The sequence below is a fragment of the Branchiostoma belcheri genome, unplaced genomic scaffold, assembly GCF_001625305.1.
Source record: "Branchiostoma belcheri isolate BF01 breed outbred unplaced genomic scaffold, Haploidv18h27 scaffold131, whole genome shotgun sequence".
NCBI classification, from domain to species: domain Eukaryota; kingdom Metazoa; phylum Chordata; class Leptocardii; order Amphioxiformes; family Branchiostomatidae; genus Branchiostoma; species Branchiostoma belcheri.
This window is the reverse complement of record NW_017802725.1, coordinates 298,767-313,157: the sequence shown is the minus strand read 5'-3', so window position 1 is coordinate 313,157 and position 14,391 is coordinate 298,767. Positions and strand designations below refer to the sequence as shown.

Sequence of the window (14,391 nt, the reverse complement as noted above, 5' to 3'; positions counted from 1 at the left end):
GTGTTTTGTCATTTAATAGTTAGAAAGCTATATGATTAGTCTTCTAAAGGTAAAACAAATAAAACAGATGTCTCTTACCAGTGAAGACCCTGAGAAACCTGCGGCAGCGTTCGCTATCCCTGACCAGGAAAGTGTAGCAGCCGCCGTGGCCTGAAAACTCCAGTCGGAAACTCTGGCTGCCAAGACCGATGTCGATGTAATGGAGCTCTGTGATTGGGTGACGAGCCAGAGTCTGCAGCCAATCAGATGGCACCTCACTGAAAGTTTTAAAAAATTGTAGCCAATCAGTGTTCACTTGGCAAATAGCATAGACTTACACATATTGTGGTTGGAACAACCAATCACAAAGTATCTTAACAAGTGATCAAAACAAAAACCTAAAAAATGAATCTTTTCTGGTAGAACAATTTCTCTACAGAATAAGTCAAAATTCATAGACAGACAGATCCCACAGATAGATCCCAAATATCCTAAAAGATAGATTCCCAAGATCCTAAAAGATAGATCCCAAAGGTAGATCCTAAAGACCCCAAAATGGAAATTTCCTGACAGAACTCACCTCTCTTGCCCTGTGATCTTGAGTACATAAACGCTCCTATCAGACGACACCAGTACTGCAGGTTTCTCTTGGGGCTTCCCATATTGCACCACGGGGGCCTGCACAGGAGAAATTGACAAATGAATTAAGACCAACTTGTGTAGACAGATACATGTAAATTAAATGATATGATTTATAAAAATTAATTTCAACACTTTCAAGTGTACAGAAATTACTTCCATTTCACCAAAAAACAGTTACTCAAGCAACTGGATATGATTTTGAAAACGTCAAAATTTTGACGTTTTCAAAATCATATCCAGTTGCTTGAGTAACTGTTTTTTGGCGTATCGTATTACCTGGATGTCTAACCTTCATCGACGTACTTCCATTTCAAATTTCTAAAAACTAAGACAGCATCAAGTAGATATAGAGTGGATTTATTCCTCAAGGTAACTGACATCTATAGCACCCTCAGTAAGACACCCGGAGCCGCATAGTTCCCGTTTAGAACTTATATTCAGCCTGTCACCGTTTTATTGAGGGACAACTGCAGTGTGATAGATGTCAGCTGAGGAATGAATTGATTTGATTTGATTTGTTGAAATTGCAACAGTGCAATACACGCGGAACAGAGGCAGCTGTTGCTGGTGTTGTGTCCCGCACATAGAAACGAATACTGGACAGACAATACTCATTTTCACTTGAGTCTAGTGGGTCCCAAGTGGGGAAAGTCGTGTAAAGTGCCTTTCCCAAGGGCACAAGAATTCACTCTACTGTCTTCAAGTTTATGATTCTAAAAACTGGTAAGACAATATTACATGGTAAAGAAGAACTCTGTCGTGATTGAAGTTTCATTCATACCTTGATGAGACACTCGAATTCCTCGTCTTCCCCAAACACAGACATGGTGAGGAACAGTTTCATCCTGTGGTCCACGAGGGTGAAGTCTTCTGTGTAAAACTTTATCCCTGTTTCTGGCTCCTTCTTTGTCTCCCTTCTTCTCGACGGATCCAGTTCTGAAAACAGCTTGTCCAACGATGTATTTCTAGAAGTGCTTGGTGCGGAGGATCCAAGAAAATTTGAGCTGTAAATATCCGGGTTTTCTTCTTCCCCGTTGGTCGTTCTTCTGTTCCTCAAAGCAGTTTCAGAATCAGAAGTTTTCTTGCTACCAACATCGGTTTGTTCCACTTCAGACAAACTGATATTGACTGTTTCCGAACTCTCCCTAGTTTGTTCCTCTCCGTTTTCTGATATTGCACTCTCGTACATGCTGGCCACCATGCTTGTGCACGTGCTCCCAGTGAGAGGGCTAGTGGCCATATCACGTGAAACCTGTCTACTATAGATATCTGAAACGTCTTTTTGGTCACCAGCAGACTGCATGTCTGAAACTACTGCACCTGAATCTTCTGCCCTGTTTCTTTCGGTGGGGTTTTCAGTGTTTGAATCATCAGTTGAAAGAACAGCAATCTCACTGTACACACTGTCCTGTCTCTTTGGTCTGACGCTTATCTCTTCATTCTCTGCATCCCCGTTTAAGACTGGGCCATCTTCTTGAATAGGAGAATCCGTTCGTTCCACATTCTGTTGATCTTCGTTTGCAGTGTTGAAGTCTACAGTGGAATCCTCACTTAGCACTGTAAAGCTGTCGTTACGTTTGCGGTTCTGTAACAGTTTGTGGGAGGACGCAGGACTTTTGGGACTAGCGTCTCTGTTGTTGTGTTTTACCTTTGCTGTTGGAGAAAGTCTTTCCTTTGTACCTTCAGTTGATAAGGCTCTCTTTGATACAGCCTCTGTGTTGTGCCTTGCTTCCAACATGTTCACATCAGTCTCATGTGAGGCACTTTCTTGCACTGAAAGTTTTAGTTTGTCTGACTTCTTCGATTTCTCAGTCTCCCCTATTTCCACAACTTTAGCTTTTGAGCCCTTTTTTGACTTCCCACTTCTCGACTTTCTCCTGACTATCACTGAATCGTTAGAGTCGTCAAAATTAACACTTTGTTCAGACTTCTTCGGAGAGGATTGTGAGTCTCCTGTTACAGTTGATGTCTTGTCCTGGGAGTTTTTCAGTTTAGTTGATAGATCTGCCTCCGGTATTTCTGTCCTGCTGACATCAACCAGGGTGCTTTCACTTGTGGAAGAGCCCTGGAGATTATCTGAGGAGGGAGTATCTTTGTTGGAGGACTTGTGGGGTGTGGTGGTGGGGGTGTTCTCGGAGGTGCCATAGTCAGACGAGTCCGGCTCTTCTTGTGGTGACTTCCTATATGTACAAAGTATCGTCATAGGGTGAAGGTTAGAAATACACACACTAAAGTCTCACACCTCAAATGCTTGTTGGTGCATCAAATGAAACTCCATGTAAATCAAATTTCTCCGACATAAGTTTCTGAATGTTTGACTGTTAAACTTTGAAATTTTTCCAGAAGTTTCAGCAAATACATACATACCGTAAGGGATACAGCAAAAATGTTTCATCCTTGGGAGATTATTGGTATTGTGCCGGTAGCATCTTTTTAAGAATCTTTTACAACTTAGTGTTTAGCACTGAATTGTCTTTTCAAGGGGTAGTCTGTTCAGCACTATTTTTATGTGCATCAAAATGCATGGATGCAATAATCTAGTAGTAGTCATGCAGCGTGGTGACCCTTCACCTACCTGCCCTGTTTCCATGGCGATGAGGTCGCGGCAGGCGACCCTCTGTCAAACGATGACAGCGACCCGACCACGGACGACCCTGACCTTGACCTCTGCCCCTCCTCTGTTCCACCAATGGGACCAGCCGTACCATACGCAGGCCTGGACCCAGGCACAGAAGAGCTGAATGCTGGTTGGCTGTCCAGCTGAACGATCATGTGACTTTGACAGGACGGACAGACGGTCACCTCCTCCACGCTGTCGTCTTTGGTCAGCACTATGACCTTGGCTTGACCTTGACTGAACTTGCTGGAGCATTTAAGGCACTGGAATGATACAGAAGGAACTGGCTTCATTTTTCTAGAAATCAAAGGTTAGATATTGTTGTAGATACAAACTTTTCTAGTAACAATTGTAGGAACATTGCAACAGTTATGTGTGTTCAAGTCATATACAAACACAGTCAGCTAAAATACACAATACAGTTAGGTGGTAACCAGCACATGTATCCCTATCTTTGATGTTTGCTGCCTTTAATTTACAATTATAAAGTAACTGACCTGGTACTGCTTGGTGAGAGTCAGACTCTGGTTGGTCTCCACAATGGGTTCTAACAAACCCAGTAGAACCTACAACAGAAACATACAAAAAGTGGAACCAAACTTTTCAAGTCAGACAGGACAAAACTTGCTACTTCTATTATCAGTTCTGTCAGTAATAACATATTTTATTCATTGCAGTTGAGTAACACTTAAAATGTTGTTCATCAAAACAAAAACAAAGACACAATAGACTGTAAAACATGGAGACATCATCAGAGTACCTGGCAGCTCTGTTCTGGGTCGTCATCTATTAGGACGTATTCCCGCTTCTGTCTGTCTTTTCTCACGTAGTCAAACACCAAGGACACCACAGGATACTGACTGCAACAACAAAGGCAAAGCAGATGTACACATAAGTTTGATGGGAGTTGTTATAATTAGCTGTATCATTGTAGATGACATCAATACAAAAGATGTTTTAACATTGTCTCATTTAAAGTATTTGTGTATTTAGGGATGACATCCCAGCCATCTATATTTCCAAAGCTTCACTGGGTCAGTCTACTGAGGAAGACCAGAGTGACTGGTTGAAAGCTCTAGGTGAGAGAATTTTTTGTGTTGGACCAAAAGTTTTAACTTTAAACATTTACTTCCAAATGTTGTGTTGGAACAGTATATCGATATATCGTCTACAACAGACAAAATTCTCATGCAACGTTGACCAAACATCCAATGAAAACTGTGAAAAATTTAGGTTTCACACAGGTGCAGTACCTTTTCTTTACAATAAGATGTGCTCTTTACAATTCACGTAATGTAAAACCTACCCATCATCCTCTTGGTTGACCCCCTGACCCCTCTCCACGGTTTTGAGACAGCTGGTCTCCAGTTTGTCCATAATTCTGCCGTCCAAGTCTTTTTCTACCACAAACTTTTCTCTGACGATGACGAAAAAATACCCGCTGTCATTGCCATCTCTATGTGTGACCAGGAACGGTTGGCTCTCTGAGTGGCCTATGTATTGAAAAAGAAATGTTATCATTATGTATGAAGCAAGTTTGAATACATACTCCAGTCCTTGTCAATTGTACATGGTACAATGTATGGCTACAACTATCCAGGACATAGTAGTACAAAATAGACTGTTTTTTTGTGATAAGAATAAAACTTATCACAAAAACAATAAGGTCTGGCATAAGTCTTTCATTGTGTTAAACTCGAGTGGAACAACAAAGCAGTATTTTTTTTTTCTAATCAGTGCAGAGTGAACCTGATCTTAACATCGTATAACAATGATCTTTGGTTCAATATGTCACATCAATTCCCCTCGCTTGATTACACATACATACCCTTATCAAATACATTATACATAATACATAATTACATGGTACATTATTGTCAAAAAGTAGAAAATCTCTAAGAGGAATTCAACAAGAATCTGTTTACTGCAGTCTTGAACTTAGTCATGTTAGGACTGTCAGGGAAAACCGAGGCTGGTAAGGAGTTCCACAGCCTGCTAGTCCTTGGTACATATGAGGGCATTTACATACTGTCATTGGACTGTTCGCTGTATCTGCGTATTCTGTCCTGCTGAACTCCGAAGACATCTCTGCTGACTTGTCTGCTGAGGGTCTGCCCCGCGGAGCTGCTGCTGTTAGCCCCTGCACCATAAATGTCGGTCGACTCCTCGACTTCACTGGGCTAAAAGGCAGCATAAGTTTTGATAAAATAGATATAACACAAGAAAGGTAATATTTACAAAGCGACATGCACACGCATGTTTACCTTCACAAGAGCATGGTCTAGCTTTTAACAAACTACTGCTCTGTTTAATCTTTACTCAAACAAATCCATATACATGTATACAAATGTATATATGGTGATCAGCCCCTCCAACTAATGCTACATGATGTAACACAACACCACAGGATGTCTGCTACAGCACCAGTTACCATGGTGACAGACATCTGTTCAAGGTCATTGACCTCATTTGTTTGGAATAGAAGATGAAACAGAGCAAAACAATGTTTTCCTTCTGTGAAGGTTAACAAAAATGTAACAAGAACAAACAAGTACATCAACAACATTCTTTTAATGTCAGGATATGTTAAGAACTGTTGCAAATCTCGTGCCCTATGCTGACCTGTTTGGATGGCACACTCTCAGGTGAGATATCCTCACTGGACACGTGTATCTGTTTGTCAGAAGAGGGCAGGGGAGAGAGCAACGGAGCAGGGAACATCAAGGGTTAGTTTGCAAAAGAAACGACAAGCACTTTCTTGTCTCACGTTATATGTGAGACAATTTCTAGATTTTGGGACATAAATTTGACTACAGTTAGGCACATGCTTGTATTCTGCAAAATTTTTTTCTTAGATTTTTAAAACAGATCACTATCAAGTCTTGGAAAGTAAATTTTTAGAGTGCAATTTTCCAACAAATCACTTATTTAAATCAAAATTTCTTACAGTGGATAATTGACTACTGATAATTGATAACTGATTGATTAAGAAATTATTACATAGTACAACCTTTTGATTTCTGTTTGAGTTTTGTTATTCTTAAACCATGATCAATTAAAGATTACCAATTTGGGGATAATTTTCTGGTTGATTTAGAGTTAACCAGCCTACTATTTATTTCAAAGAAATCATCTAAATTGTCATCTAGAAAAGTTATTTCTACAGTTTTGTTTTGGCTAACCTGTGCAGTTGTCACTGTCTTTGCAGTGCTGGGAGGAACAGCTTCAGACATCTGAACACATGAGACAGGAGGGGAGAGATAGGAAGAAGCATGTAGACTCAGACAAAGATCACCACAAATGTTATAAAGTAGAGGGGATTCATTCCTCAAGCTAACCGACTTCTAGCACACTGCAGTCATCTCTTAGTAAGACATCTGGAGCCGTATACTAGTTTAGGAGTTGTGTCAGGCAGAATAAAAGTTCTAAACAGGAACTATGTGGCTCTAGATGTCTTACTGAGGGACGACTGCGGTGTGAAAGATGTTGGTTAGCTTGAGGAATGAATCCACCGAGACTACTTATAACAGCACCAGCAATGTTAGTAACCAGGAAAGCTCTGGAAATGTAGCTTTCATCAAAATGAACAACTTGAAGCATACATTAGTACAAGACAATGTGGTAAATGACATGGTTGTGTATGATGTAATGTGATAGGTTGATGGTAAACAGTGTTTTGTATGGTTGACCAATCAGTGCAGATGATGAAAACATCTTGATCAGGAACATCTTGTAAGGGAGAAGCTGATTGGTTGTCTTCTGAAATGATGTGCAGATTTTCAAGTGCAAGGAACAAACTGTAAGAACACACCTGATTGGATGTTGCATTTGTCTCTGTACTTCTGGTTGGTAGCTGGCTGGCTATTAGCCAATCAGGGCCCAGTTGTTCTCTCATCGCTTCCATCTCTTCTCTGGTCTGGTCCAGATCATCTAGAGGAGCAGGGGTACAGGCTTATTGGGGTGGGGAGGGGGGTAGTGGTGGGGAGGGGGGCAGAGGCATGGGTTATCCAACTTTGCTGAACATTTGCAGGGGAAGGCTTTTTCTAGTGTTGTTTATATGTACATAAAAAATGTAAATTCATCCATTATCAAGAACACTTTACTGCTTTAGGTCTTAAATGAACAAAATACACAAACAACAGATTTCTTTTTGACACATTTAAGAACGTGGGATTCAGACCTCTAAGCTCTTGGTGAATTCTGTCTTAGTTCAGTCAAGGACTCCAGGAAGACTTTACGTAACTAGTGAATATGACATGTTTTTATTAATGGGGATCCAAAATGATGAGCAATAGTGTTATTATTAATAACTCTATTTGATGTATTGTTATGACCATTTGGTTCCATATCTTATCTCTTAAACACTAAATAAGCACCCATAGTCCTTTACCCCGTGAGTTTTCTTGAGAGGTAACTTCACCCTCTGTGTCTGAGATCGCCGCGTTCCTGACTTTCCTTCCTGATTTCCTGCTCCTCTGAGCCTTGGGCCAGGTCAGGGAGGTGGACGTTTCCAGCTCTGAGACATCCGAGTCCGCGGTGTAGACACGGGAGGCGTACCGGACTTCGGTCTGGTCGCCAGGGATGGTACGCTTAGGTAGGAGCTGAGGGCATGGAAGGATTTATTCATTTATTTCATCACAATATGACTGCCCCATTAACTTGTAAAAGTTGATCTTTTTAACAAAATATCCAGCATGTGCAGGACGACATGTTACATTCGGTCTGGAGACAAAAATGGACAACATTCAGTAGAAACAAGAAAAATCCAACACGTCAAAACAAAACCATTGTCCATGACTGAAAATCTTAGCCATTCCAAATCTGTTGAAAGGGGTACATTAACCTGCATTCAGGAAATAGTTTGCCATTTTTGAAAATGGTAAAGATCACTTACAGTTATCTCTTCTTTGGTGAGCTTCTTGCCATCCAAAATCAGCTGGAACAAAAGAGACATTTCTTTTGTAAATTCTAGAATACAAGCTTTCTCTGTTTGAGAACAACAATCTATATCAAATTATTATATACTATGAATTATGACATGATATTATATATGAATTTTGTTTCGTCAGAAAAAGACCGAGTCTTCCAAAGATACCGAATAACCCTCCCAGGACAACTAGTCATGTTAAAAACCATCACAAGAATCGGTTTATCACCTTACCTCCTGCATGCCTGTGATAGGAGAGAGATGTCTGACTGTCTGTTGTCTGTGTGCAGGGTGGAAGGACAGCGGGTTCCCATATAGGGACAACTGCAAAATAGTACATACATGTACAATACATCATCAACTGAGTTCAAAATATACTCTTACCACAGAAAAATTAAGGATCCTCTGATTTACTCTACTTTCTTTCTGTCATCTTTTATTAGATCATTTTCTATAACCACCCAATGTTATTCTGACTTGCAGCACTAATACTATACATGATCTGAACACCAAGAATCATTAATATACATGATACTATTTAATAACATTAAAATAACAAGACTTCTGTATTCCGTATTTGCTGCTTAGTTTCAATGCGCTTTGGTCAGTGACTTGCTGTATACATGTTGAGCCTGCCATGTTAGATCAATTCTATTTCTAGAGACTAGCTACTAGAATGAATCTACCAGTAACTATGTGACAAAACCACATTCTTCTTACAATAACAAACAAATATACACTCTTAAGTTACTTCTCATGTAGAGTTAAACCTCACCATGTGTAGGAAGTTGAGGAAGCTCAGTGGTTCCAGCATGCTGTGGTCATACAGACAGTTGTTAGACAGGTCCAGTTCATGCACCTTCTGAAATGACTCCACACCTGAAACAGTCATTTTATACATTTGTACATGAACCCAAACACAGTTTTTTTGCCAGTACCTTTTAGAGATGTAAATTAAAGCACAGCAAAATTAAGAATACATTGATACTTATTATTAAGAATATATTGATACTTCCTAAAAAAAAGAGAATATCTTCAACTTCTATCCACTTCATCAAGCCCATATTCCTTTTATTATATCAATCGATGAATGATATTCATTTGTTCAAATCTAAAATAAGATGGCAGTCTAAATAAGATGGCATCTTACGTAAAAAAATGTTAGACATCCAGGTAATGTATACAAGAATGAGTGACTGTTTTCTTCTCTATGGTACCTTACTATGTTCTGCTTCTGAATCTCTTTTCAGTTTCAAGTACTGAACTCAAATTAAATTGGTCAATATCAAAAGTTCAATCATACTGAATGTTTTTTTTTTTACCTTCGATGTTATCGAGGTTGTTGTTCTTGAGGATGAGAGACTGGAGTTTAGTCCTGGCTGTGAGACTGAGGGTGGGGACGGCCTCCAGCTGGTTATACCCCAGGTTCAGGTGGGTCAGGCTTGGGAGATACTGCGGAGAAATATATATAATATACAACATATTTCATCATCATCATCATCATTCATCCTCCGTAGAGGTGGAGCATACAAAGTTAGTTCGCCACAACTGTCTGTCATACATCACTGAGAAAAGTTCATGTCCCTCCAAGCCAGTTTCAGTTTCAATAAGTTTCTTAACTGTTATGTTTGGGCGTCCAACTCTTCTCTTACAGGTATCAGGGTTCCAGAGTAGAAGCCTACTGGCTGGTTCTTCACTACGTATTACATGACCGGCCAAGCTTAGTCGTCGACATTTGACTACTGAAGTTACATTTGGTAGCGAACCGTATAACTGTTCATTAGTAGTGTGTTTCCACCATGGTACAACATATTTACAGACATAATATGTTTACATGTGGGTGAGATTTAGCAGATACTGGGGAGAAATATAAAACAGTAGTCAGCAATTACAGATCTAATCATGCTAAGGCCACACCAATTTAATTTGTTGGTTCTCGGATTTTTTCAGGAAAAATATGAAGCGACAGGGCGAAAAAAAACAGATCTAGGCATCCTATTATAGCCCCAAATGCTACAATAGGAGGTATGAAGTCAACACAAAAGGCTGGTACAAAATTTAAACAATGAATTTTGAACTTCTAATGATACCACTGCATTGAAAGATGGAATAACTGTAACGACTAGGAAGAAAAGGACTGTTTTCAACTGTTCAGGGCAAAATATGAGCATTTTGCAGTTGATTCTGAAATTTTTTTTTTTTTGCAAATCAGGAAAAAATGAAGAGGCGAATCCGAGAACCAACAAATTAAATTGGTGTGGCCTAAAGAGCCAAAAGAAGTATTTTGTCTACAACTTCAAGGCAAGCTCCAACAATACCACAGAGAATGTTTGCATCAATTGCATGACATTATCACTAGAGCATTCCTTCATATTTGAGCTCTTCATTGCTTTTAACATGTACACTGTTACTTACAAAAGGGGATTTTCATTACATGCTATATCAGGATATTTTTTCTGTGTTGTTGACACACTGCAAAAGACAGTTCTATGATTTATTTTCTCTTTGCAAACTGTGCATTACACTTTTACAGAAATAACAGAAAGGACACAGTTGTCTCCTGACCTCTAAATGTTTCCCTGTGACCTTGATGCTGTTATGACTCAAATCTAGAACCGTAACTTGTTGCAGTAACCTCTGAAAAAAAAGGAAAAGCACATGTTGTAACTCGTAACAGCATATTACTGTACATTATAACTACATGTATGTACTATTGGAATTATCTACAAAATGTAAGACTGATACAAAGGAACTAATACATAATATTACTATTTGTCCATGAGCCATCACCAAAAATACTAGGACATTCCAGACATTCCAACAAAAAGTATAGTACAATTCCTAGAATTCTTGCAGACTGATTACATACTATTAGGCATGCCCCAGAGGCATTGCCAAAAAGCAGGCAAGGTCTGGGGTTTGCTGTACCCACCAGTGAGTCGTCAAGCCTCTCCAAACTGTTGTTCATTATGCATTCCACCAAAAAGTCCTGTACAATTCCTAGAATTCTTGCAGACTGATACATGCAAACTACTAGTATTAGACAAAGTCTGAGTTTTATTGTACCCACCAGTGAGTCGTCGAGCCTCTCCAGACTGTTGTAACTCATGATGACTGTGTGAAGCTCCGGCCAGGACAGGGGCAGGCTGCTGTCTCCTCCACAGGTGGCAAACACATCCTGGGGGCAGGCAATACAATATCAAAGTTTTAAAATTTGAAAAAGGAAGACATATTTGTGGAGTCATGAAATTGCAGTGGATACGATGTAGGTCACTCTGTGAAAACAAGACCAGGCAAAAGTTTCATGATTTAAATTCATATTACAAGATGCCACAAGAGTTTTGTCTATTTATTTACATTTTCTTTAACTGTTTTTCACAGTATTTTGTTTTATTTAGAGTTTTAGACATGTTATTCCAAATCCATGACTCTCACACTGTCATACATAGGAGAACATTCCTTCCAACAATATGGCGGGACTATGGATGAAACTTCAAGAGGAAACAGATACCATGACGGCATGACCATCAACTGTGAAGTTAATACTGTCCTCAGCACACACTGACAGTGTTTTGTCTACCTGATCACTCCAGCTGCTAATATTGTACAAAAGTTGATGTAATGAAAAGAAAAGGTTCTGCCCAGTCTCACCTGTAGCCTGGTGATGCACCTGGAACAGATGATGACCTGCAGCTGCGACCTCAGCACCTGCAGCCCGACCACCAGGTGGATCGGCACACGCTTGATCTCCAGCGTCGTAAGCGACCGGAACCGAGCCACACGCACACCGCCTTGGAGGGTCGTGGAACTTAGGACCAACTGGGAGAAACAACAACAAAGAAAATCAATTATCGGATGTAATTTATCAAATCCAATACATGTTGAATTAGGCTTGAAATGAATTTAAAGAAAAACATGCCCATTGGCTACATTTCCACTTTGGAGAGAGGTTAAGTTTTGAAACCTTCTAGTCCAAAACAGAAACTTAACCTTCTCCCTGCTTTAATATAACACTGATGAGCAGGAAAGGAGTTAAGGAATTAAAAGCCAGATGTTAAATCTTCATCTGTATCTGTATAGACAGTACAACTACCCTTTGGCATAACACACCAGCTTCTGTTTCTGTATAGCCAATTTACTAACAACTGCCCTTGGCACAACACACTAGCTTTGCACTGCGCCGCAAAGCACTCGGCGTGGCAGCAGTCGGCTATATCGTGCCAAACGACTTGTTCCTCCTAGCCTATGCACATCTAATTACAGTGTTTAGACTTTAGCATTGTAAGTTTTTCCTACCTTGAGTGAGAGAGTTTTCTGCACCAGATCAAAGAGCAGCTGTATGTCGCTGTAGACCCTGGAGTTGGTGACCTGAGCTCGCACCACCTCAAACCCCTGGTTCCTGTCCCCCTCACACACCCGGTCAAAACACTCGTTCAGGTAACAGACTGAGGAGGTGGTCAGGGACAGCTTACTGCTGCCATCCAGGATTCCCTCCGCTGCAAAATTATCATTCAATAAACAAGAAATTAGAGATGTTGGTGAAGGCTAGACATCCAGGCAAAAAGCAGTTACTCAAGCAACTGGATATGATTTTGGAAATGGTCAGATGTTTCAAGTAGCATCCACTACGTTTCGTCAGTGACAAGGAATTAGAGATTTCAGGCTCCTGGGAAGTATGCAATTTCCTTGATACATTGATGAAGGTTAGACATCCAGGTAATGAGATACACAACAAAACTTTTAAGGGCAGAGTTCTGAAACCTTTGACTCCCCTAAGCACTAGGCGCCGCGAGGGGTGTTGCCTAGTATCGTGTAGAAGTAGAAGTTTTGCCATTCTGTCAACCTTCCCCAGGCCCCACCCACGTGCTATCAACCTACCTGACCAGACAGATACACAAACCCACAGCTCAGCCACCTAAAACAATACTTCCTGTACCTAGCAAAAATACTACCAAGAATTATATTATCTTACCATCTCTACATGCATGTATCTGCTGAAAAAAGGACTGTTGATTTTGCAATCCGGAACTGAAACTGATGACAATATATTTTTGAATGGTGTGAAAACATTCTATTGTCATTGGTGACACAAAGGCTTTGTGACTTCAAGTCTTCTTCTTCTTTTTCTTCAAAGTACATGTCAAACTTCATTAGGTTGAAGGCTCATGACATGGGGGGGGTGAGTGAGGGGTGGTCGCTTTCTTATAAGTTTGTATGGGGTGAGTAAGAGGAGGGACCCAGCTCCTCAATGGGCAGGGGCGCTACTCCCTGTCGGTACACTAGCGGTGAGTACCCGTACTGTGAATGGGAGACTAAAGGTTATTTAGGGCATTTTTGAATGCTTGTAGGGTCTTGGCTTTGACTATGTGTTCTGGAAGTTTGTTCCAGTCTCTGACTGTTCTTGGAAAGAATGAGTTTAAGTGGTAGTCTGCACGCAAAAATGGAGGGTGGAAGGCAAGACTGTTTTCTGTGCGTGATGCAGTTGACAGCCCTTTAGTGACAAGAGGCATCTGTGTGGCTACGATATTGTTTGTAATTTTGAAAAACATGATCAGCCTAGCTCTACGCCTCCTCTCCACAAGCAGGGGCCATTCAAGTGAAGACAACATATTTGTCACACTAGACTGGCCTGTCTAGTCTAGTCTGGACTCAAAATACTAGTGTGCTGTTTCAACGCTTTTCACAATACAACACTGTCATAATCATAATATCCACACACCCAATCTTTGTGCAGTACTAGGTGCAACAACTTGTTACTCAAGAAATATTTATGTTCTTTTCTTTTCTTCTTCTTCATTTTACAGTCAGCAATTGCAACTTGATAGATGTAATCAATTTTCTTCAACTGCAAATCAGCTAACATCAAATTGTACTTTGAAAGCTACGTTTAAACGTTTAAAAGTTAATTAAGTTGTAAAGTAATTATATGACGACATTTTCCTGTCCCATGACCGACCGGTGGAAAAAAAAACTCTAGCCAGTCAAACAAAAAACTGTGATTATACTCACCATTTTCACGTAGTAAGTTTGCCAACTCGGCAATGAAGTCTCGATCCTTGTCTCTTCTTTGGAGCGCCATAGTTTTGGGGGAAAATATCAAGGTTTAGCCGTAAATCCCTAAAAATTAGCGAAATCTTGCGTTTCTTGTTATTTTGGCCGCCATGTTGTCCCAAGAATGGTAACCGGAAGTCACGAGGATCGAATACGCAGTTGGATGAATGAAGCT

General features: G+C 40.3%; 1 protein-coding gene across 1 annotated transcript; it reads right to left on the bottom strand.

Moving 5' to 3' along the window:
• Positions 1–43: 43 nt before the first annotated feature.
• On the bottom strand, positions 44–14,338 carry LOC109464049 (serine/threonine-protein kinase 11-interacting protein-like). Its single transcript, XM_019760973.1, has 21 exons — positions 14,175–14,338; positions 12,462–12,661; positions 11,817–11,984; positions 11,236–11,343; positions 10,731–10,802; positions 9,488–9,617; positions 8,941–9,044; positions 8,400–8,489; positions 8,133–8,174; positions 7,659–7,839; positions 7,050–7,168; positions 6,421–6,471; positions 5,861–5,911; positions 5,268–5,418; positions 4,545–4,731; positions 3,999–4,098; positions 3,736–3,804; positions 3,197–3,501; positions 1,403–2,801; positions 560–657; positions 44–257 (listed from the first exon to the last, which is right to left on the bottom strand). Exons 1-21 carry the CDS (start codon positions 14,242–14,244, stop codon positions 44–46), a joined length of 3,909 nt encoding a protein of 1,302 aa, XP_019616532.1. The 5' UTR covers positions 14,245–14,338.
• Between the last annotated feature and the right edge of the window lie 53 nt (positions 14,339–14,391).

What these genes read in the sequence shown, in the direction of transcription:
- LOC109464049 (XM_019760973.1), bottom strand. Translation starts at nt 14,244, where the DNA reads ATGGCGCTCCAAAGAAGAGACAAGGATCGAGACTTCATTGCCGAGTTG. An exon ending in GGCGATCTCAGACACAGAGG is followed by an intron (nt 7,169 to 7,658) that starts GTGAAGTTACCT and finishes CTGCTCCTCTAG; the next exon opens with ATGATCTGGACCAGACCAGA. An exon ending in GTCAACCAAGAGGATGATGG is followed by an intron (nt 4,099 to 4,544) that starts GTAGGTTTTACA and finishes TTGTTGTTGCAG; the next exon opens with TCAGTATCCTGTGGTGTCCT.